The sequence below is a fragment of the Dipodomys merriami genome, unplaced genomic scaffold (genome assembly GCF_024711535.1).
Source record: "Dipodomys merriami isolate MVZ:Mamm:240054 unplaced genomic scaffold, mDipMer1.0.p SCAF_365, whole genome shotgun sequence".
Lineage (NCBI taxonomy): Eukaryota > Metazoa > Chordata > Mammalia > Rodentia > Heteromyidae > Dipodomys > Dipodomys merriami.
In genome coordinates, this window is record NW_027205215.1 from 14,306 (window position 1) to 38,196 (window position 23,891).

Consider the following 23,891-nt stretch of genomic DNA (forward strand, 5'->3'; position numbering starts at 1 on the left):
GGGAGACAGGAAGTAGCATGGAAGCACAAAACCACATGTTGTATGAACACAGAACTACAAGCAATTAAGTACTGGTGAAGGAAAAATTCAGGGTGTGGAGAGAGATGAGGCTAGAGAAGTAGACAATGACCATACTCTAGAAAATCTGGTGGGATGTATTAAGAGCCTGGACTTTTTCTTGGCCTCCCAAATGACGATTTTAGAACGGGAGTAATATTTTCAGACTGTAGCTTTAATAGAACTCCCTGATCCCTTAAAGATGTGAGGGAGACATAAAGACCAGCTGAAGGAGTGACAAAATAAGGACCGGAATCAAGACAGATTAGCTATAGCTTCAACTGAGGAAAATAAGCACATATGACTACATGCAGGAGTGACCCTCAAGTACGCGGCTAAGTGAATTATGGATGGAAATTGTGTACTCTCATCTGAACTACCACAGGTGACTAAGAAAGAAAAGCCAACCTGGAAGAGAAATTGATGGCATTAGTGGTAGAGTATGCCTCTAGCTTAGCCAAGTGGAGATTACCTGGGGGAAAAAAAATTAATCCACAGGCCGAGAAGAGGCTGGAATGAGAGGTTGAAATTTGAGCTAGCAAAATACCAGGAACCTGGAATTGTGTAAGTGGACAGCTGATATTTCTGTGTTTCTTTTTTCATTTTGGCCATTGTAGTAGGTGTATAGAAGGATCTTGTGGTTTAAATGTCTATTTCTTTAATGTCTAAAGATATTTAGTATCTTTAAAACTGCTTATCTGTTTCAAGCATATCTTCTTTGATGTTGGTTGAAATCTTTTGCTCATTTTAAGTTGAACTCATTGCACTTTGAATTTTCCTTTATGCAAGTCTTTTATTGAAAATATTTTCTTTTGGTATATGGCTTAGTAGTACCTTTTGAAGAGCATAAATTTTTATTTTAAGTCCATCTTAAATAGTTATGCATCATGCTTTTGATGCCATACTGAAGAAATGTACGCTTAAATAAAATCATCTTCTTTTCTTCTGGTATAGTTTTAGGTCTTGCCAATTATATCTGTGTTTTAATACATTTTGAGTTTTTGTTTTGTAACATATGAGGAATAAGTCAATGCAAGAGGGGCAGAATTATTCATGAAGCAAGTATCAAATGGGACATACAAAGGACAGACAGACCTACTGAAGGGAAAAGGGGGTGGGGGGAAGCCAAGGCTTAGCAAAAGGAGTGCTGGGCCAGGTGCTGGTGGTTCATGCCGGCAATCCTATTTACTCAGGAGGATGAGATCTGAGGACTACGGTTCGAAGCCAGTCTGAGCAGAAAAGTCTTTAAGACTCTTCGAATGAACCGGCAAAAAGCCATCAGTGGAGAATGTGGCTCAAGTGGTAGAGCACCAGCCTTGAGCAAAAAAGCCCCAGTACTGGAGAGCACGTGCAACACACACACACACACACACACACACACACACACACACACACACACACACACACACACACACACACACGAAAGAGAGGAGAGAATAAAAAATGCAAAGGAGTTGGGGCAAAAAAGATAATGTCTGAAAAATCTGAATATTCAGCAGCGAGTACCAAGATAAACTATGAAAACTGCCTTTTGAACTTGGAGGGAGTCACCGGGGCAAATCATCTTCAGTGATGCTGGAATCACAGCTAACCCACCACCCTTTAGACTCCTTGGGTGCGGGTGCCTGGGAGGGGCCCGCGATGGGATCTCAGGCACGGGTCGGGGGGGAAGGTCGCTCCTCTCCGTACAGGGAGATCCGGGCGTCCGGGCATCGAGGATGGCTAAGCCAGGGCCTGTGGGGCAATCAGGCCGGTCGAAGGTCACGGGGGCAAACAGAAGGGGTCAGGGGGGGTGGGAGGGGAGGAGGCCCTGCAGGGAAATGGGCGCCCACGTGCCGCCGGGGCTGCCAGCTTGACGCCTCGCCCAGGAGACAGCAGGATGCACGGGCCGGGGTGGCACCGGGCCAAGCTGCCGTCCGCCGTGCCCGGACGGCGGCCGCAGCCGCCCGATCCCGACCGGCCCTTCCCGGGCTCCGAGTGACCGCACTTACCCGGGACCCGAGCGGGGATGCTGAAGCCCGTTTAAGCCAACGGTGGCGGGGAACGTGGGCAGGCCAGGTTCGTTTCCCCGGGCCAGGGCCGGCGCTGGAGCCCTCCACCAACACCCCGACGCCTACTGACCCTTTACCTTCCGACCCGAGAGGTCAGCGGGTCACCACTAGTAAAGCCAGTCGGTGGGAACCCGCGCGTCCCCGGGACGCGGCTGGCCCCGCCCCCTCCGGAGAGTCGTGAAGTGCCGTCACGGCGCCGCAAGTGTCGCAAAGACGTCGCGCTTTACGGCACCGGAGGCCCAGGCGGCGGCGTGAGCGTCTTTGCAGCTTTAACTGCTGATTCTTTTTTTTTTAATGAGGAAACCCAGCAATCGGGACTCTGTGGGGTCTGGCGAGTTGGCTACGGTCGTGTCCTCGAGTAACTGGGCCAAACTGGTGCGGCTGCTTCTGTTTTAGAAACACTTTTCATTCCTGCAGCGTGACACGAGGGTCCCACAGGCCCGGCCGCTGCTCTTGGAGCCATTTGGCTCCAGATTGGGGTGTGTGTGTGGGGGGGGGGGGGATCCTCGGTGTAGCTGACGTGGTCTTTCTTGTTCACTCCGTCCCGCAGTTCCCAACCTTTCCCCCTGGGGCTGGAAATGCTTTACCTCGTCGGCTTGGGCCTGGGAGATGCCAAAGACATCACCGTCAAGGGTCTGGAAGTTGTGAGACGCTGCAGTCGGGCCTACCTAGAGGCCTACACCTCAGTCCTGACTGTAGGGAAGGAAGCCCTGGTAGGTCATGGGGGGGGGGGGGTCCCCAGCCTCCAGTCTAACATCTGAATAGCATACAATAAGCAGAATAGAAGGTTCCAGCGTCTGCTGGTTTGACTCTTTTAAAAACACATCCCCTGGTCTTGAAGAATTCCCTCGGAGGAGTACAAAATAGGAAATCATACACCAGCCTGATGACTTGGAAAATGAAAGAGCAGTTTGTCCTACCTTACAAATGGAATGCTGTCTCTCCCTCGAGTAAACAAAGGGAGGAAGGGGGAGAGAAGGAAAGTTTTATACTCCTGGGGATTGTTATCACAATCCTTTATTTCATGAGATAGCCAAGAAATCCTTTCTGAGAGTGCTAATGAGGTACTGAACCGGCCTTAATGAGTTGGTTGTATATTCAGAAACCCAGCTGAAAGCTTACCCCTTTGAAGTATTTCCATGGGGAATGGTGATCGCCTTTTTGTCTACAGCATATCCAGAGTGATCGGATCTTTAAGTAGAGGCTCACGTTCCCATGTGTATATCTAGCATAAGCCTGACACTAGGAAGCAAGAGGATTTGTTAGTGTATTATACATTTAGCTGGTTGTCATTGAGGGCTCCGCAAATTCTAGATGAAGGGTTAGTTTCAGGTATATTGTCAAACTCCAAGTGGAATAATGATGAAGATTTTAAAAAAAATCGTGCATGGACTTTATTATGGGAAGAGGGAATGAGTTTTTTAGAATCTGTCAAATCTTCCAAACAAAAAAGTTCCTGCAGAATTTCAGATCTCTTTCTTCTGAGATTAACAACCCAGAGAAGTTACTTTAAAACTGAAGAAATTATATATGTTCTTTGAGTTGGTCATGCATTGGAATAAAAGTTGTTTTTGATGAACAGCTATTGGGCACATTTGTTGATTTTCACTCTTAGGATGGAATCAAAATATCTAACCTCAACATGATGGAAATGTGTCTAAACAGTGACCAAGGAAAACTAGAATGAATTTAAACATCTTAACAGAATGGAAAAAGATGACAAACTAGCAGTTTAGTAGAATAAGGTGTTAAATTAGAGCATGGCACAGAGGAAAGTTATTCTGTGTGTGTGTGTGTGTGTGTGTGTGTGTGTGTGTGTGTGTGTGTGTGTGTGTGTGTGTGTGTGTGTGTGTGTGTGTGTGTGTGTGTGTGTGTGTGTGTGTGTGTGTGTGTGTCCTTGGGAACTTCTTTTAACTTTAGTTTCTTACTGTGTAAAATGGGGTAAAAATGTCTCTCTCGTAGATTCTTACTTAACACAGTGCCTAAACACAAAATGTTTAGAAATAGACATTTCCCAATTTCTGAATGTCCATCAGTTTCTTCATTTGTCAAATGGAAACAAGTAATTGGAGGGTAATGTCAAGTTTTAAGATGTGAAAGTGCTTTACAAATGTTTTATGGTTTTGGCATAATTTGTGCAATTGTTCAAAATAAGGGGTTTTGTCATGACATTGTCAGGCACATATATGAGGTACTTTGTCATATTTACCAGCCTAATACCCTTTCTCATCTCCTCTCAGGTGTATCCTTCCCAAATATTTCTTCAACTTTCATGTCTTTAAAAAGAAATCTAGATTCCACATATATGAGGAACCTAGTAGATTTGTCTTCCTGAGCCTTCATTTATTTTTCTTAACATGATAGTTTCTAATTTTATCCTTTTTTTGTGGCACAATTTGATTATTCTTTATGGCCAAATAATCCTCTATTGTGTATACATCCCACATTTCTTTATCCAATCATCTATGGATGGGTACCTAGGTTGATTGCTTTATATGGTTCTTGACAGTGCTGTACCACAAATGGGTATGTAGGCATCTATTTAATGCTAGATTTGATTCCCTCAGGTGTGCACCTAGCAGTGACTTAGTTGGATCATGTAGTAGTTTGGATTTTAGAGTTGTAGGACCCTGTGTACTGATTTCTATGACTAGCAATTTACATTTAACACCGAATATGTGTTTCTTCTTCTCTGAACCCTTGCCAACATTTGTTTTTTTGTTCTTTTTCTGACTGGTGTGATGTGGAATCTCAGTGTGGTTTTTCTTGGGATGAGAACTGGGGATTGAACCCAGGGTCTCATGCTAGTTATATCACTTGAGCTATACCTCCACCCCCTTTCCCTTTTTTGAAATGAAGTCTTATTAGTTTTACCCTTAGTAGCCAGGAACTTAGGATTTTCTGTCTCTTTTCTACTCAATATAATTTTGATTTGTATTTTTCCAAATACAAATCTGAAAATGCTGAATCTTTTTTTTGTTCTTCTTGAAAACTATTTAGTGCATTTGCCCATTCACTGATTGGATAATTTGTTCTTTTGATGTCTAACTTTTTGAGTTAAAATATGTGTGTGTGTGTGTGTGTGTGTGTGTGTGTGTGTGTGTGTGTGTGTGTGTGTGTGTGTGTGTGTGTGTGTGTGTGTGTGTGTGTGTGTGTGTGTGTGTGTGTGTGTGTGTGTGTGTGTGTGTGTGTGTGTGCTTATACTCAGGGCCTAGGCTTTGTCTCTGAATTTTTTGCTCAAGATTTGAGTTACAGCTCCACTTCCAGCTTTTTGGTAGTTAATTGGAGATAAGACTCTTGCAGACTCTCTTGCCCTGGCTGGCTTCAGACTGTGATGATCCTCTCAGTAGCTAGGATTACAGGCATGAGCCACCAGTGACTGGCTATGTTTTAAAAAATTATTTTGATCCCCTGTCAGATGAATAGTTGGCAAAGAGTCGTTCTGTTCATTTTGGTAGTTGTTTCCTTTGTGTTCAGAAGCTTTTTAATTTCATTCAATCATATTTGTTAATTCTTGCTATTGTTTTCCTGAGCTATTGGAGTCTTATTCATAATGTCATTGCCTATGCTTATATCTTGAAGTCCCTTCCTTATATTTTCCTCTAGTAGTTTTCTGAGGATTTTAAAGTCTTATAGCTATTTTGAGTTGATTTTATACTGGGTGAGAGAGGGATCTAGTTTGTCTTTTATATGCTTTTCCCAGAACCATTTGTTCAAGTTGATATCTGACCCCCTTCCCTTCCCCCTCAATGGGTTCTTGTCATCTTTGTTGAAAATCAAATGGCTAGAGCTATGTAGGATTTTTTTATTTTCTTATTTTCTGATCTATCTACTCTATTCCATTGGTTTATATGTCTGTTTTTGTGCTAGCATGGTACTGGGTTTTTTGTTGTTATTTTGTTTTTGTGTCAGTCCTGGAGCTCAAATTCACACCCAAGGCACTGTCCCAGAGCTTTTATGCTCAAGGCTAGCACTCTTACCACTTGAGCCACAGTTCCATTTCCAGCTTTTGAGGGGTAGTCAATTGGAGATAAAAGTCTCATGGACTTTCTTGTGTAGACTGGCTTCTAACTTCTATCCTCAGATCTCAGCCTCCTGCTTAACTAGGATTACAAGCATGAGCTACCAACACCTGGCATGATTCTGTTTGGTAACTGTGGCTTTGTAGTATAATTTGAAATCAGGTATTGTGATAATCTACAGCATTACTCTTTTTGTTCAGGATTTCTTTGGCTATTTGAGGTCTTTTGTGTTTCCATGTGGATTTTAGGATTAATTTTTCTAGTTCTATGGACAATATTATTGGGATTTGGATGGGAATTACATTGAAACTGTACATTCTTCAGTGTTCGGTAGTTTTAATTATAGAGGTCTTTCACCTCCTTAATAAAGTTTATCCTTAGGTATTTATTTTGAGACTGTTTTCTTGATTTCTCTCTCTGCTACTTTGCAGAAAATGAGTGTTATAAACCTTTTAGTGCTTTATTTTTTTTCTCTTGTTGCTCTGGCTAATAATTCAGACACTATGTTAAATAAGAGTGGTGAGAGTAACATCCTTGTCTCATGCTGGATTTTACAGAAATGCTTTTTAGTTTTTTTTCCCCATATGGTATAATATTGACAGTTTGTCATATAAAACCATTACATTTTGAGGTATAATCCTTGTATTCCTAGTTTCTTCAGGACTTTTATCAGGAAATAATGTTGAATTTTGTCAAAGCCTTCTTATGTCTATAAGATGATCATCTAATTTTTTGCTCTTCATTATATTTGTGTGTTCTGTTATGTTTATTGGCTTGCATAGGTTGAACCATCCTCACATCCCTGAAATGTAACCAGCATTATCATGGTATATGATCTTTTTAGTGGGATGTTGAATTTGACTACAAAGTAGTTGTTCACAATTTTTGCATCTATTTTTATCTGAAAAATTGGTTTAGTGTGTGTATTTTTGTGTATGTGTATTGTGTGTGTGTGTGTGTGTGTGTGTGTGTGTGTGTGTGTGTGTGTGTGTATCCCCTTTTCTGGTATTGGTATTTGAGTAATGGTACCTTTGTATGGATAGTTTTGAAGCATTTTTCTCTTGCTGTTTTATGTTTGAAGAGCATTGGTCTTTAATGCTCAGGTAGAGTTTAGCAGTGAATCCATGTAATTCTGGGCTTTTCTTTGTTGGGAAATTCTTTATTCTGCTTCAATGTCATTGCTCCTTATAGATCTATCTAGTTTGCTTATATCCTCTTGATTCAGTTTTGATAGGCCATTTATTTCTTCTAGGTCTTCCAATTTGTTAGAAAATACATTTTAAAAATATACTCTATAGATCATCTAGATTTTAGACGTATCTGCTTTAATATACCTTTTTGTTTTTAATGTTATTAATTTAAGTCTCCTCTCTCATTTGGTTAGTTTGTGTAAGAGTTTGTCAATCTTGTTTTTCCAAAGAACCAACTCTTTGTTCAATTAAACTTTTGTATTCTCCATTTCATTGATTTGTACCATAATTATAATTTCTGTCTGCTACTAATTTGAGATTTGGTTTATCTTGATTTTCTCAGACCTTGAGTTACATCATGAGGTAGTTAATTGAAATCTGTCATACTTTTTAACATAGTCACTGATAGCTATAAGCTACCACTTAGAACTGCCTTTCAAACCAGGTGCCAATGGCTCATGCCTGTAAGCCTAGCTACTCAGGAGGCTGAGATATGAGGATCATGGTAGAAGACAACTTGGGCGACAAACTCTGTAAGATTCTTATGTCCAATAAACTACTCAGAAAAAGCTGGAATTGGTGTTGGGTCTCTCAGGTGGTAGAGCACTAGCCTTGAGCACAGGGACAGAGTGGAAGCCTTGAGTTCAAGCCCCAGGACTGGCAAAAAACAAACAAAAACTGCCTTTCTTATATATCAAAGGTTCTATTAAGATATATTTTCATTTTCATTTAATTCAAGAATGTTTTTAATTCTCTCCTGATTTGTTTAATGTCCTGTTTACTATTGAAAAGCATATTTTTAATTTTCATGTCCTGGTATTGATTCTGTTGTGTCTCTTAGCTATTGGTATTTGTTGTTTTCTACATTATATTCTGATAAGATACAAGAAATTATTTCAGGTTTTTGGTATTTTTGTCCTTAAATGTGTTGTAATTTGGAGACAGTTCCAAAGGCTGATGAGAAAAATGTATGCTCTACCGCTATTATATGTTATAATCTGTAGATGTTTGTCATTTGTCCTGTGGTTAAGAACAAATGAAGTTCTGAAGTTCTTTTGTTGACTTTATTTTTGGTCTGGATATTGATGAGAATGATCTATTGAAACCACCTAGAATTATTATGTATGGATTCATGTGTCCCTTTATTTATTGACCAGCAATGTCTTATGAAATTGGATGCACCAGTGTTTAGTGCACATATATATATATATATATATATATATATATATACACACACACATATATATATATATAGTTACATAGTTATATCTTCTTGATGGCTCATTCCCTTTAATAATATGCAGCCACTTTCTTTATCCTTTCTGGCTAATTTTAACTTGAAGTCTGCTTTGGATAAATTATTTGGAGTGATATAAAAATAAAAGTTTGAAGAAGTAGATTTAAAAGTTTTGTTAAGATTATTTTTCCAGTGTGGAATAGAGCCACCTGCTAGTGTGTGGCTTCTTGATCTTTTTTTTAAGGACATGTTAGTTCAGTAAAAAACTTTTTTTTTTCAGTTTTCTGTAATCATGTATGATGTCTTCTTAGATTTGCAAACATAATTCTTTTAATTATTCAGTTTTCTGATTCACAAAATCAAAGTAAAATAAGAAAGTCAATGATAAGGGATAAAAGTATATGGCAAAGTGGAAATAATGAGAGCATTTTTTTTGTCTATAAAAATATTGACATTGGGCAGTTATGGAAGATTACACCTTGATGGAACCTTTTCACATTGAAGGTGTTTAGTATTAGGAAATAATTATTAGAATTTCACCTGTAGCATTGATCTTGGGATGCTTAATCATTTGTTCATTAGCTCATTTGTTTGACAAATACTGTTGTGTGCCAGATGCTCCTCAGCTACAGCAACCCTCATAACTTTTTGTAACTCAGCTTCTCAATATGTAAAACACGGTATTATTTATCTATGAATCTTTTACTTAATTAGAGGTGCATATTATCCCATAGTTAATCAGTTATAAGGTTCTTGTTTTGGCACAAGAGTTTTTTTTTTTACCAGTACCACATAAACACTGGTTCACTGGCGTATTCTATAGAATGTGTTCTCTACACTTGAACTTCAAAAGATTAATTCACAAAAGTCCTTGTACGTTTAGAATCCAGTTCTTTTTCCCAAAGCTTTTCCTTCTTAGCAGCATAGGGAATACAATTTTAAATTTGTCTTTTAAAATTACAAAAGAATGTTTGCTGGTTTTGTAAACAGCTAAATCATTTCCTATTATGTCTTCTTGATGTTGGCTTTTGTTTTAGCTAGGGTGCCATAGATTTTTATCAGAGAAAATTCAATAAAATCTGAACCACCCTGCATGTTTATCATTAGTGTTTAATATATTCTGTATTATCATGTTTCTAAACTGGGACTCATGCATACATATTCTCTGTTCATTCGCTAATGTTCTGCCTGGTCTATTAGAGCCAAATTTAGAGGCCTCAGATGTTAAGAGGTCGGCCTCCTCTTGGGATATTATGATAGCCCCAAAGACAGAGTTTAATTGCAGCATGATATAGAGTGCTGGCTCACTGATGAGTTGTATTAAACGATCTGTATTTGGATAGTTGCCAAGTTTTGCACAGCTCTAGACAAAGATTGTTTTGGGGTGTGTGCCTGTGTGTGTATGTGCATAGTTACCTGCTGTCTCTTAATTTGCTATTGAACTTAAATCTGTAGGAAGAGTTTTATGGAAGAAAATTAATTCTTGCTGATAGAGAAGAAGTGGAACAAGAAGCAGATAATATTTTAAAGGATGCTGATATCAGTGATATTGCGTTCCTTGTAGTTGGAGATCCATTTGGGTAAGTCAGAGCAGACATTTTGAATTTTTTAAAAATTAATTTAGTTTATTGCTATTATAAAGGTTATATATAAAGGGATTATACTTTGAATTCTATATGTGTGTATATATACATATATTTACTTAAACATTTAAAAATATCAATTTGTAGGTATGTATACCTTTATCAATGATACCCCTCCATCATTCTTCTTCATCTTTCCTAGCCTCAAGTTACATGGTTCCTTTTCACATATGTGCATTGAATATTTATTGAGTACCCACCTTTCCTGTCTCCATTATTTAAATTTTATATATTTTTATTAATCTGCAATAACCGTTCTATTTCATTTAAAATTTCCTTGTCGGGTCCTAATTCCATAAGTCCTATTTAAATTTCATAGTTAATGTTAGGTGTGGTAACACACACCTGTAATCCCAGCACTTGGGAGGTTGAGGCTAAAGGATCACAGATTCAGGGTCATCATAGTTGCAAGCTAGGCTGCACAGCTACATCATATCAGAAATGCTAAAGGAAATAAAGTGGCACAGTATAAATTTCCATTGTCTTTGAGATTAATGAAGAAAATCTGCTTGGTAAAGATGTGCTACTGTATTATGAAGAATCAACTCTAAAGTTTATTTTTTTGATTCTGTTTTAGATCATGTTGGAAACAAAATGCTTTAACTAAGTGTATCATTATTAAATAAACTATCCCATTATCAAAAGTCATGCCTGCTATTTGCTGCAGATAATTGCAAACATGTTCATCTTCCTTAGGCTTTTCTTTTTAGTCATCTAATATTTGACAACACTGCTGTCACTTTACTTGCCTTGAATTTATCATTTATCAAGCCCTTGATTTCAATTCCTTATATCCATTGGGAGCTCTGTTCTTTCTCATTACCAAGAAGATGGGCTTCTACTTGTCTAGTCAAACGTCATCAATCTCTAATGTCAAGCCAAACGGCAGAGTTCTTTGTCCACAGCTGGTCACTCAGGATTTATGTTGCAGTTTTAAGGAACATAAGGACAATTAAATCACTCTGAGCCCACCATCAAGAATGTTTCTAAAAACAATGGAGTTACATGTGCATGCATGTGTCTGTCAAAAAGAAAATAATTTATATCATGAATAGCCAAAGATTCTGTATCATAATTATGTTTGATTACAAATAACTGTGTGGATAATTACACATTTGAAATATTTAGTAGCCTCTGACCTTGTTTTATGTAATTTAACTTTCTGAAAATTAGTAGTACCTATCTTTTTTTTTTTTTTTTTAGCAATAAGATAGTAAAATAAATTTTAAAAATCCTAGCTTTAAGTATATTCTAACTCTTACAGAAGTTTCTCATTATCACCCTTGACTTCTTCTGCATAATACCTGTGTTTTCCATGGGGGACTCTTCCCCACCACACATCCCAGCTTGGCCAAGCAGTTGAGAGTTGCTTTTTACTTTCCTGCATACCAGTCACTCCCAGTGTCAATTTCACAGTACAGATGCTACTCAGAGTGTTATTTACACACTGGTGCCAGCACATAGACTTACTAGTGCTCAATGGGATACATATAGAAATTGAGAGTTAGCATTTTAGAAACCTTTGTAACTGTTTTAGGAAGTAAATCTTATATCTACTGAATCTAATATTAAAAATGTGGGGCTTAGCCAAGCACCAATCACTCACACCTGTAATCCTAGCTACGCAGGAGGCTGAGATTTACGGATCATAGTTTGTAGTTCAAAGTCAGCCTAGGCAGGAAAGTCCATGACACTCCCATCTCCACCAAAAAGCCAGACTGGAGCTGTGACCCAAGTGGTAGAGTGTTAGTCTTGAGCAAAAAAGTTCAGGGTCATCTCTCAGGTGCTGAGTTCAAGCCTAACACACACACACACACACACACACACACGCACACGCACGCACGCACACACACACATACACACACACACGGCTTTTATTTTGTATTACTTTGTTTTTTTTGCTTTCTGAATAGTTATTTATGGGGCTTGAACTTGAAGTCTGAATAGTTATTTATGGGGCTTGAACTCGAAGTCTCAAGCTCTCTCTTGGTTTTAATACTGGTGCTCTACCACCTGGGCCATACCTCTACTTTCCTCTATTTTTGGTTAATGGGAGATAAGAGTCTCATGGACTCTTTTCTGCCAAGGCTAGCTTTGAACCAGGATCTTCAGATCTAAGCCTCCTAGGTAGCCAGGATTATAAGTATTAGCCATTGACTCTTGGCTTGAGTAACTTATTTTTATTACATTTTATAAAACTATTATTCGGGGCTGGGAATGTGACTTAGTGGTCAAGTATGCATGAAGCCCTGGGTTCAATTCCTCAGTACCACATAAACAGAAAAGTATACAAGTGGCGCTGTGGCTCAGGTGGTAGAGCAAAAAAGTGCCTTGAACAAAAAAAAAAGAAGCTCAGGGACAGTGCCCAGGCCCTGAGTTCAAGATCCAAACTGGCAAAATAAACAAATGAACAATTAATCCTTGACAATGTAGAACCTTAAAAATGAGCCTTTCATTTTAGTCTGAGAAACCCTGCTATTGGCTTTTGCTTTATCCAGTTTTTCATGTCATTTCATTCCTTTTCAATGCAGCTGCCCCTTCTACCTAATCCAACTTCATATACTGTATACCTTTGGCGTGGTCCATTCACAAATTCTTAAGTCATTACCCATAGTGTGATCAGATAACTGTTTATAAAGCCACAGTTCGGAAACCTTACCTGGGCTCACAGATGAGATCTTTATCAGCTCTATCGTTAGCAGATATTAAAAATACTAATCTGTCTGTATTCTGCCACTTTTGTATTAAAGCCCATACTCATGCTTACCAATGTCATGATCCTTCTCACCTTCACACCTTAGTTCAGCCTACCTTCTCCATCTCTACTACTCCATCACTTATCTCTGCCAGAGTACTCATCTTTCAAAACAGCTTTTCTTGCTTTTGTGCTTTATTATGTCAACATATATCTTTTATACTTTTAAGATGAGTCTTACCATATAGTTCATACTGGCCCAGAACCTGGTATGTAGCCCAGGCTAGCCTTGAATCTGTGATCCTCCTGTCACAGCCTCCCCAGAATTGGGATTACAGGCATGTTGCGCCATACTTTATGCTTTGGTTACTTTTGCATATGTGAACAAAATACCTGAGAAAACACTAACGGTAGAAAGTACTTACCTTGCTTGTGATTTCAGAAAGTTCAACCAATTGTTGCTTGGTTCCCGCTGCTTGTGCAGAACATCATGGTAGTAAGATGGTAGGTGAGGAGCTTCTTTACTATGGCAGACAGGAAGCAGAGAAAGATAGAGACAGATAGGAAAGAACCAGGGACAAGACACTGTGAAGACCTGCCCTCTGTAGCCTGCTTCTTCCAACTAGGTCTCACCTAAAGTTTCCAAAATCTCCTCAGCCCACCACTGGTGACCATGCACCCAACACAAGAGTTCTTACATCTAACTCATAACAATACTAGTTTTACAACATGTCATAAGTAACATTGTACATCTGCATTGGTAGTCTACCTTTCACATTTTTGTCTCCCTAGTATGTACTTGGTATGAATTAAGTATTTCTTGAAGATTTGGGGTATTTCCTAAAGTCAACAAAGAAAAAAAAGGGTGATGCATTATCTTCGACTGACATTTATCCACAAATATACACATATTTGTGTCAAAATTTCCTGAATACATGGGTTTGCCACTAGTAGGGAAAGCCAACAGTAATCAAAGAAAAAGAACTAAAATGTTAAAAGGGGAAAAAGACATAGTAAAAAGAGACTCATCTATGCAGGGTCATATAGAAAAGCTTTTCTGTAGAGGTGATCGTTAAGAAAGTGTCAGAAGACTGAAAAGGAAGAGGAAAAGGGAAGGACAGGAAGATAGGACTGGGGAAACAAGAAGGCTGAAAGGTTTGGGTGGGCTGCTGCACAGTGACTGAAAGAAAAGGAAAGGAGAAGATGGTAGACATAGGAAGGAGCCACACTATCTAATAAGGCCTTGAATGGGGTTTTCATTAGGAAAATTCTTTCTAATCATGGTTTTGTTGTATTCTGTGTATTCTGTAATTGTGTGTCTGTACATGTGTGCAAATGTGTGTTATATCAGCACATATATCAATATGTGTATATAAAATGTGTGGTTCTATAATAGATAATACAATATGATAAATACATAGTATAGATTAAATATGTAATTTTTTGTAATTGAACATGCAATTTTTATTCTTCAGTTGTATGCCTCTGCCTTAATAGTGTACGCACACACCACTTGTCACCAATGTGCCCTAATACAGGCCATTTGTCTGTTCACATTTAATGAACTACACTTGAACTGATACTGTTCAGTGAATGTCAACATTATCATTAGTCCATTTTTTCCCTCCAGGATAAAGTTGTGGTTTTATAAATTAATGTGTATGATTCCTTCCCCCTCTTTTCTTCTCCACATTTTAGATTGTTTCTAATAAGTTTTCAAGATCAAATAATCAAATATTGTTGACAAAGACATTTCTAATATATAAAAGTAACTGTCAGAATATTTTTCAAAGCAGTATTACTAATTTATATTCTTTGTAGTTGCTCATGAGAATGTAATTTTCATCGTTACTGGAAATGTTAGTTTATTTCCAGGCCACCAACCACAACTACGTCAAATATATCAACTGATATGATAAAAGAAAATTTAGAAGTCATATCAAGTCTTGTACATTTAAGCTAGTCACTTTTATGTACATTATTTTATTGATTCCATTCCTTAAGTCTTTAAAATAGAATAAAACTTAAATAGAAAAAAAGAATAAAATGATGGGAAAAATTAAGAAAACAAACTGATAGAAAATAACAAGTATATTATTAAGAAAAATTTTCTTGAGTATTTGTCAGCCTGTGACTCAATCCACATAACCAAAAATATTAAACTTGTATGTGTATGTACATGTATGTTTATATATGAATCTGATCATTTAAATGAATTTTTGATAGATAAGTTTTTTATCTAATGTATTTAATAATGATAAAACTACTTAACTTTAAAAAAGAACAGTAAATAACAGCAAAAGGCTCACTTTTCCTTGTTCCTAATAATAAGTAGTGTGATCCTGTTGAAAGTGATACTAAAATTATTCTTTCCAAATGGCATTCATGCTTTAAAAAAAAACTCTAAATCAAATGACTAATTATTTTTCATACTCATTTTTATTTTATCTATGTGATTAAAAACAGGCTTCCCTGGTGGATACTGGCTAATCTGTATCTGGCTACCTCATGGGGTTAGCCCTTGATCTTCCTACTTGGTATGCATTGACCAGTTGACAGATTCTGCTTGTTTGTAAGCAGTTTCTCAAACATGCTAATGTCACTTGCCCCAGTAGGGCTTGGCATTTTTATCAAGAGGGGGAAAAAACCTTTGGTAATGCAGTTCTAAATTGATGTGGGGTTAGTTTTTACAGTGTTCAATATATTTTCATATATTCTGTAGAGACAATCTAACCAAGCCTACCCAATTATAGTCATGAGACTTACCTCAAAAAAAAGGCAACAGGCAGAACATGCATTCATACACACAGACACACAAACACATACACATATACACAAATTATACATACACAAATTTTACACAGTATCAAGACTGTAAACAGTTATAGAATGACTACTAGATAGATATAAACTCCAAGCAGGATTCTATTAGACAGAATTCTAACAGAAAGACTAAAAGCTAACATTCTGTGTGTTCTGCCTCATTTTTCAGAATACAGAAACAAAACTTTCAAAATTGAATAGAAAAATAAAGAATTGGGTGTAGTTTTGCCACAATTTACAACTTGAAGAACTAAAGGATCTCACTTATATGTGGAAGCTAAAGTAGTTCTCCAAGAAGTAGAGTTTATACTAATGATTGTCAGAGTCCAGGAAGTACATGGGGGAAGGGGTCAATAAAGGAGGATTAATGGGTAGGGAATTACATCTAATGTTTTATAGCACAATAGGATAATTATGGTTTACAACAATTAATTGATACTTCCAAATAGCAAGTTGAGAGGATTTTCAGTGTCTCCACATAAAGAAATGACAAATGTCTAAGGTGAGGCCGATTAAGTTAATCTGATCACACATTATATACATATCCTGGAGTATCTTATTGTAGTCTATAAATGTGTACAACTAAATTTTTTAAATGAATTTTAAAAGGCCCTGAGACCAATGAGTTATAACTCAAGAAGGAAATGATTTAGTTTATATTTCACAGATGTCTTTTGTAGATGTCCACAGGAAAAGAAGCAAACAAATTTGCCCTTCAGTAGCTACCAGTACTGGAGTTCCAATTCCACATTGTAAAGGACATGGATAGGACAGAGATAAAAACCTTAAGCAGAATTTGAGGAAAAGGAACTCTTGACTTAAATGCATAAAATCTTTTAAAATTTTAGTGTTGTGTAATTTGATTTCTCACTGCAGAGCTACAACACACAGTGATCTTATTCTGAGAGCAACGAAGTTGGGAATCCCTTATCGAGTGATTCACAATGCTTCCATCATGAATGCTGTAGGTTGCTGTGGTTTACAGGTAATGCTGCAAAGAGAGCATTTTCATGTGTAATTTTCTTTTTTTATAAGTTATAAGGAGATTTTATTGTATTTCATGAATTATAAAACATCATTTGATAGTACAGTATTTAGTATATACTGCTTTTCTTTATAGCAAGTTTCTCCAAAACTTTTTTATTCTGTTTCTTGGAGTAAGCACTTAGATTTAGCTATTGGAATATTTTAATTTTATCTGCAGAAAAATGGAAAATATACATAATCAACAAATTCGACTGTATTTTTTATATTCTTTCTGTATTCTTACAAATGACTTATTCAGCATTGCAGAGGACTATATTTTTCCAGTATTTTACTTTTGGTCATCAAAGGCATAATGATGACTTTATTCCTTCCTTCCTTCCTTCCTTCCTTCCTTCCTTTCCTTCTTTTCTTCCTTCCTTCGCTCCTTCCTTCCCTCCTTCCCTTCTCCTCTTCCTCTTCTTCCTTCTCTCTTCCCCTTCTCCCTTCTCCTTCCTTCTCCCTTCTCTCTTCTCCCTTCTTCTTCCTTCTCTTCCTCCTCCTTCTTCTTTTGTACTGGGGCTTGAACTCAGGATCTTACGCTCTTGCTCTTGCTTGTTTTTTCACTCAAAGTGTTCTCTCTATTGAGCCATACCTCTACTTCTGGCTCTTTGCTAGTTAATTGGAAGTAAGAATCTCTTGGATTTGTCTGCTCAGGCTGACATCAAATTGAGTTCCCCAGATATCAGCTTCCTGAGTAGCTAGAGTTTTTAGAAAAGATCTTTTCCTTTAATATTCCTTTACTCTGTATTTATTTGGAAATAATAAACTTGAATGAGTGTTTCTCAGATTTTAGTGTTGATCAGAATCATCTAGAGAGTTTGTAAGATTGAATACTATGTCTTATCCTCAGACTCTCACAGTAGATCTGGGATGGGGTCTAAGGATTTATATTTCTAACAAGTGCCTAGGTGCTTCTGAAGCTGTGTTAATACAAGTTCCATGCTTTGAGAACCACCAACTCACAAGTGAAAAACCCTAGAAAGGAATCTTAGAAGGAACTATGTTAATTCTTTTAGTTTCCAGTAATGCATTTGCAATATATAGAATGCTAACAGCTTGTCTTGTGCTCTTACATAATTTTTCAAAAGGGAAGTAGGCACCACTTTTCTCTGTGAAAGAACTTTCCTATAATTTCAAAAATGACCAGGCCGTTGTTTTGTTGTTGTTGTTGTTGTTTTTTGGGGGCAAAGAGGTGCAACTTTGAGGGCTGTGGGAGAAATTAGCACATATATGTTAAGTGAAAGAAGCCTGATCATATTGTATAATACTGTTTATAGAAAATGTTTCCAAAAGGCAGATTTACAGACAGAACATACTTGGTGGGCATTACAGGAATTAACTGTAAATGGACATAAGAGATTTTAGTGGGGTCAGGAAAGTGTTCTAAAGCTGGGTAGGGTAATGGCTGGCACAGCTCTAAATTCTCTAAAACTTAGTGAATTGTACACTTGAAACAGGCAAATGTTATGCTACCTAAACTATAACGAAATTAAGTGGTTAAAAATGAATTACAAGAAGTTTGATAGATAAGAGATTAAGACATTACTTATAGATTTGGAAACTAAGAAAGCTGATCTGTTTTTTCAACTTTTGGCAAAAGTTGCCTTGACCAAAATAGACTGAGCATTCAGACTTTTTATTGAATAACTTTTAGGATTTTTTATTGAATAACTTTTAGTTGTTCCAGAACAAACTGTTTAGTATATTAGAACACTCTCCAAGGTGCCATGAGACCAAAGAAAAGAGGTAGACAATCCAGAATTGCACATAGTGGTGTTTATTGGGGCACTTACTGACAAGAGCATACTGTGGGCAACCTTAAAATGGGTGGATTCCTACAATGTGAGTCACAAGGTCTGGGTTTATTAAAGGTGGTCAGGACTAAAGTTGAATGTATTTTGTTTATGTTTGGCTAATTTTAAAGACTTAGATTCTTGACAGTAGGATGCAGCTATAGAGCTCCACATACAACCCCTAAGAGATTATTTGTTGTTGTTGTTTGTTTTTTGTTGGTTGTGGGGCTGCAACTCTGGGCCTGGGTGCTGTCCCTGTGCTCTTCAGCTCAAGGTGAGTGCTCTACCTCTTTAGCCACAGTGCCACTTCCGGTTTTCTAGTGGTTTATTGGAGGTAAGAGTCTCACAGGTTTTTCTGCCCCGGCTGGGTTTGAATAGTGATCCTCAGATCTCAGCCACCTGAGTAGCTAGGATTACAGGCATGAGTCACCGGTGCCCAGCCCCTAATAGTTTTGTCTATTTATTATGTGCTGGGAAAGTGTGCAGGAAAAAAAAAAAATCAACCAGCATAGACAGTCATGGTGGTTCTGATCAAGATGGCTGCATTTATGTCAAACTGAATCTGTACATTATCTCTAAGCATATAACTTTTAAAATCATGAGATTTGAAATCCTGAGTAACTATCATTCTTTGATATTTTCAGATTTTTCTAATGAAAAGAAAGTATTTATCTAAAGCTAGACAAGTTCGTTGATTTTTTAGTACACAACAACAAGAAGAGTAAAGTCCTTCTTTTCTTGGGTTTTCTCTTCCCCTTTCCATTCCCCTTCCTTGTTCTCCTCTCCCCTTCTCCTTTCTTTTATTGCTGGGGATGGAAATCTGAAACTCACACATTCTAGGCAGATACTCCACCACACTCTAGCTCTTCTTGACTGCTTGGAGATGAGCATTTCTGCAGAAGCATTTACCAGTTAGTAATACAGAATTGGAAATGCTTATATTTCATATTGTTTCTGCTTTATTGTTTGAAAAATAACTTTTGATAATAAGTGGCTGACTCATGGAAAATTAAGAAAATGCAATGAGTATAAAGAAAAAAAAATCCATGGTCTATCAGCCTAGAGGCATCCACACTTGTTATGCTATATTTTCTTTCAGTCTTCAACAATTAGCATGGCCTTTTAGCAAAACAACTATAGAAAGGCATTGCACATACTGAAACATTTCTGTTTTTAAATCTCTTCCTTTTTTTTTTTTGTACGTGTGGAGGAGTTCTGAGGATTGAACACAGACTTGTGCATACTCAGAAGATTCTCTGCTGATGAGATTACCTATAAAGCCTCCTATAACTATCATCTTCATCAGTCATTTGTGTGACAAAATATATAAATTCTTTGGCAAAAATTAGGTGACCAAAATGGTTTTGAAACACTTCAGAGGACAGATAAATGAGTCAGTTTTATGAAAACAGGTAGCAATGTTTTCTGGGTAAAAACTTTCATCAGTTGAAGCTACTTTCAGGCAGAGGATTGTATAATTTTCTCATTGTGAAATGCTGCCACTTTCTCTTGCCGTTGCATGAGTGACCTTGAGTATTACCAAATGTTCTTTTGTTTATATAATACATATCTGTTCTGGAAAATGTATATTTCTTTCAAAAAGTAACAACTCATTTCCTTTTTTTTTTTTAATGCTTTGACGCTCCCAATAATCCTTGTTGACCTTGTAGTAGTTCTTCCTGTTTTTGAAAGCCTTAGTTGGTCTTGCGGACTAATATAGGAGTGAGGAAATCTAGTCCAATACACTAAACTAGTTATCAAGGATATCAGAGCTCTGTAACCGTAGAAGAACTCATTCAAGCTCTTTATTTTCCTTTAGTTTAGAGTAACTCTTTGACTATATGCTAAATCATTGGCCTATTAAATTTTTTCCATTTTCTATTTACTACTCTTTCTATTGTTACTTATTTTGATTTTCTGAAACAGCATAACCCAGGCCTTGAACTCATGATCAGTGCAATTCATATTTGAGCTTAACTACTTATTTATCCCCCACATTAGCTATTGCTTTTGGAATTCTTTGAATTTTAAATTTTGATTTATGAATGAATTTTCTCATTTATATGTAGGCACATACATTTTGTTTCTGTTCTATGCATTCAGTCATAATCAACTTTAAGTTGGTCCATATACCTTGTGTATGGCTATGCCCATAATCTTTTTTTTAGTTTCAGTAAAACTTAATTATCACATCAGTGTTATGGAGATAAAAGCAGTACATCAGCAATAAGACAACTGCAGCAATAGTATCCTATCTAGAAAAGAAAATACTCAATTATGTGATCCAAACAGACGTGTCTCTGTTTTGACAGGTCTGCTGACTCTGCATTTCCTCACTCTTCACAGATTAAACTAATTTAAGCTACATAAAATATGAGATACATGTTGAGCCACATTTCTTTTAGCAAGTTAAAATTTCGAATTTTACATGTCTATAATATTTGTTAATATTTATTAATGTTAAATTAGTAGACACAGAAAATGGGTTCATTACTAATATAAAATAAATGCATTAATGACTAATTATAAGTAGCGTTTTACAAAGCATCTACGTTTGTGAAAATTAAAAAACAATGGAGAGAGAAGAGGTAAGAATATGGCGAGGTCCTGCTGAGGGCTAAGCAAGGCAGAAGGAAGGAAATGAGTGGTCAGCCTCTGTACAAGCTGTATACCTTGAATGGATGGGAACTGGCAGTTGGTATCAAGACAGGAATTAGAGACACTGCTTAGAGCAAGTCAGGAGTATTCGCTATGTCTATACAATGCCTAGGCACTGGGGGTGCTGGACACTTAAAAATTTGATAATTACCTTCTACTACCTAGGATTATTTGTCTCTCATCGCATTTTCTCACTCTAGGTAGTACTTTACATATAATGAGTGACTGGATGGTTTCGAACTGAGTATTTTCGTTGTGCTGGGTTTTTTTAAAGTGGTTTTTGTATTTTCTCTAATAGATTAAGCACAATTTAATCTGAATTAGGTCCATTGTTCTGTCTCTGAGTTACTCTAGGTTAAAATTTTAAAAATCGGTGTTTTCTATACTGTTTTCTTAGAAAACAGCAGGTTTTGTTTGTTAGAAACCGTAATGGGAACAGTGCTGGGAACAATCAATCCCCTCATCAAGGCTCACATTAGGAGACAACTCAGTATTTGGACTTCTGCAACCTCAGTTATTGTCTGTGTTACTTGCTCTAGTTTCTTTTTTATAGCCTGCTGGTAAGTGCTCTGGTTGTGAAACACAGAGTACGGGTCCTTCTGGTCTTTGAGGTACTGACATCTGAATGGTGAAACTCTTTGCATAATGTTCTAGGATTCATTGAAGAAGTTTGTCCTGCAGCCACAAAGGTGCTTCCAGTTATAAATCAGGGTCCTAGAGGCAGTGCTTATGTGGAGTTTCCTTTAGTCCCATGAATTAGACAATTCAAAGATACTTTTACACAGAGTACTTCAGTTAGTGTTTTTATGTGACTAGCATCTTAACTCTCTTTTAAAGAGACCTCTTTTCTTTAGAATGGAGAACTTATTTACTTCCATAGCTATGTTTCTGTGTCTCTTAAAGCATTTAAGACCTACTTAAAGTAATTATATATAATTGTATTTCATTGATATTCCTTAATGGTTTTCCTATGAAAAATTTTCAAGGAAATAATACTAATCTTTCAACGTTTGACCAGAGAGTAAGAAATCCAGTCTTAGAATATATCTAGTTGAGCTCATCAGAATTGACTCATAAGCATAACTTCAGGTATTTGGTAATTTTTGCCCTTATTCTAATAAGGGAAGCAGTTAGATTCTGTCAGGACACAGAATTTTAGAACATTTTCATGTCATCATAATAAGCATCATCATTGCTCTTAACTGTAAAGGGCACTACTGGGCACATAACATACCCTTTTATTATTTGACCCTTACAAACTGTGCTGCTAGAGCTGTTGTTACTATACTCATCTGTGTGTGTGTGTGTGTGCGTGTGTGTGTGTGCGCGCGCGTGTGTGCGTGCGTGTGCATGCGCATGTGTGTGCATGCGCATGTGTGTGCATGCACATGCACTTGTGCCTTCTGGTTCTTGGACTTGAACTCAAGGCCTTGTGCTTTTGCTTGGCATGCTTACAGCTAGTACTTTACCACTTGAGTCACACATCCCAAAGTTTTTATGAGCTTGAAATATAAGATATGAGAAAGTTGAGCTGCTCTGATGAAGCAAGGATGAATGCCCCTGAGAGTTCCACCTTCTCTTGTTTCCTTCCTTGCTTCCCCATTACCTCTCACAGTACCTCTGAAACTGATGTGAGATGCCTTAGACTACTGGAAGCAGAATCAGACCAATATTTTCAAATGAAGATAAAGGCTTTAGAAAGGTAAATGACTTCCTCAAGTCACACAGTATTTCAGTGCATAATTAATCTGTGATAGAGGACTAGAATGCTTTCCAGATCTGTTATAAATTGTTTAAAACACTGTTGAAAGAATTAGATCTTTATATAATACATTAGTAGTGTGTTTAGCCATACATTGTCTTTGAAAATATATCTCCTTTGTCTAGTTCCTGGATAAAAGCTAGTATTAACATAATCGCTTAGACATTGAATACATTTTTATGCTGTTTGGACTTCACACCCCTAAGGGTAGAATGGATAGCATTTCTCGCTATTCCTCTATTAGACATACAGACTTAGAGTGATGTCACACAATTAACAAATTGTAGAACTAGAACTGAAAACTAGATTTTCTCAGCATACCATCCAGAACTGAATACATGTAAGTGAACTGTTACAGCCAGCTTAATTCAGAGAAGCCAGCCTCTTGGTTGCAGTAATGGTGAGTGGGTAGGCTACTTGAGCACAAAGGAGGAAAGTTGGTTAGTAGAACTGTATCATTGGACTTTGAGAACAAATAGAATCTTGCTATATAAAGAAGGTGTAGGTTTTGAGCAGTGGCTGGAATGATCATGTGCCTTGGGTGCTTTGCTGAGATAGTACAACAGACAGGAGCATTTTCTTGGACCTATTTGGAGTTTTCTCCTTCATTATTAACTAGCTGTATGACCTTAGCAAAGTCAATTGACTCTTCTGAGCCTCACTAATCTCATCTGTAAAATAAATCCTAATTTATGAAATCTGCTTCAAGTGATAGAAGGCCTTTTTAATTTCTGGAGTCTTTATATTTTAGTATTTTTAGCCACTATATAGGTAACTTATAAATTGGTTACCTGGTGCTATCCTGAGCTACTAGAAGCTTCCTACTAAAAAAAAGTTTTCAGAAAAGCACTGCTACTGTAAGAACTTCTGCTACAGATTTCATTTGTGATTTATCTCGTCTGGTTCTCACTTTTTATTTTGGTTGTTCTGTCTT

At 37.2% G+C, this 23,891-nt stretch overlaps 1 protein-coding gene across 1 annotated transcript in view; it reads left to right on the forward strand.

Moving 5' to 3' along the window:
* Positions 1-2,343: 2,343 nt before the first annotated feature.
* LOC138804443 (diphthine methyl ester synthase) overlaps positions 2,344-23,891 on the forward strand; it is a 34,837-nt gene continuing 13,289 nt past the window's right edge. Inside the window, exons 1-4 of the mRNA XM_069988698.1 lie at positions 2,344-2,483; positions 2,659-2,821; positions 10,013-10,137; positions 16,595-16,703. Coding sequence (XP_069844799.1) covers positions 2,687-2,821; positions 10,013-10,137; positions 16,595-16,703 — 369 coding nt within the window. The 5' untranslated portion in view covers positions 2,344-2,483; positions 2,659-2,686. The remainder of the gene's footprint in view (positions 2,484-2,658; positions 2,822-10,012; positions 10,138-16,594; positions 16,704-23,891) is intronic.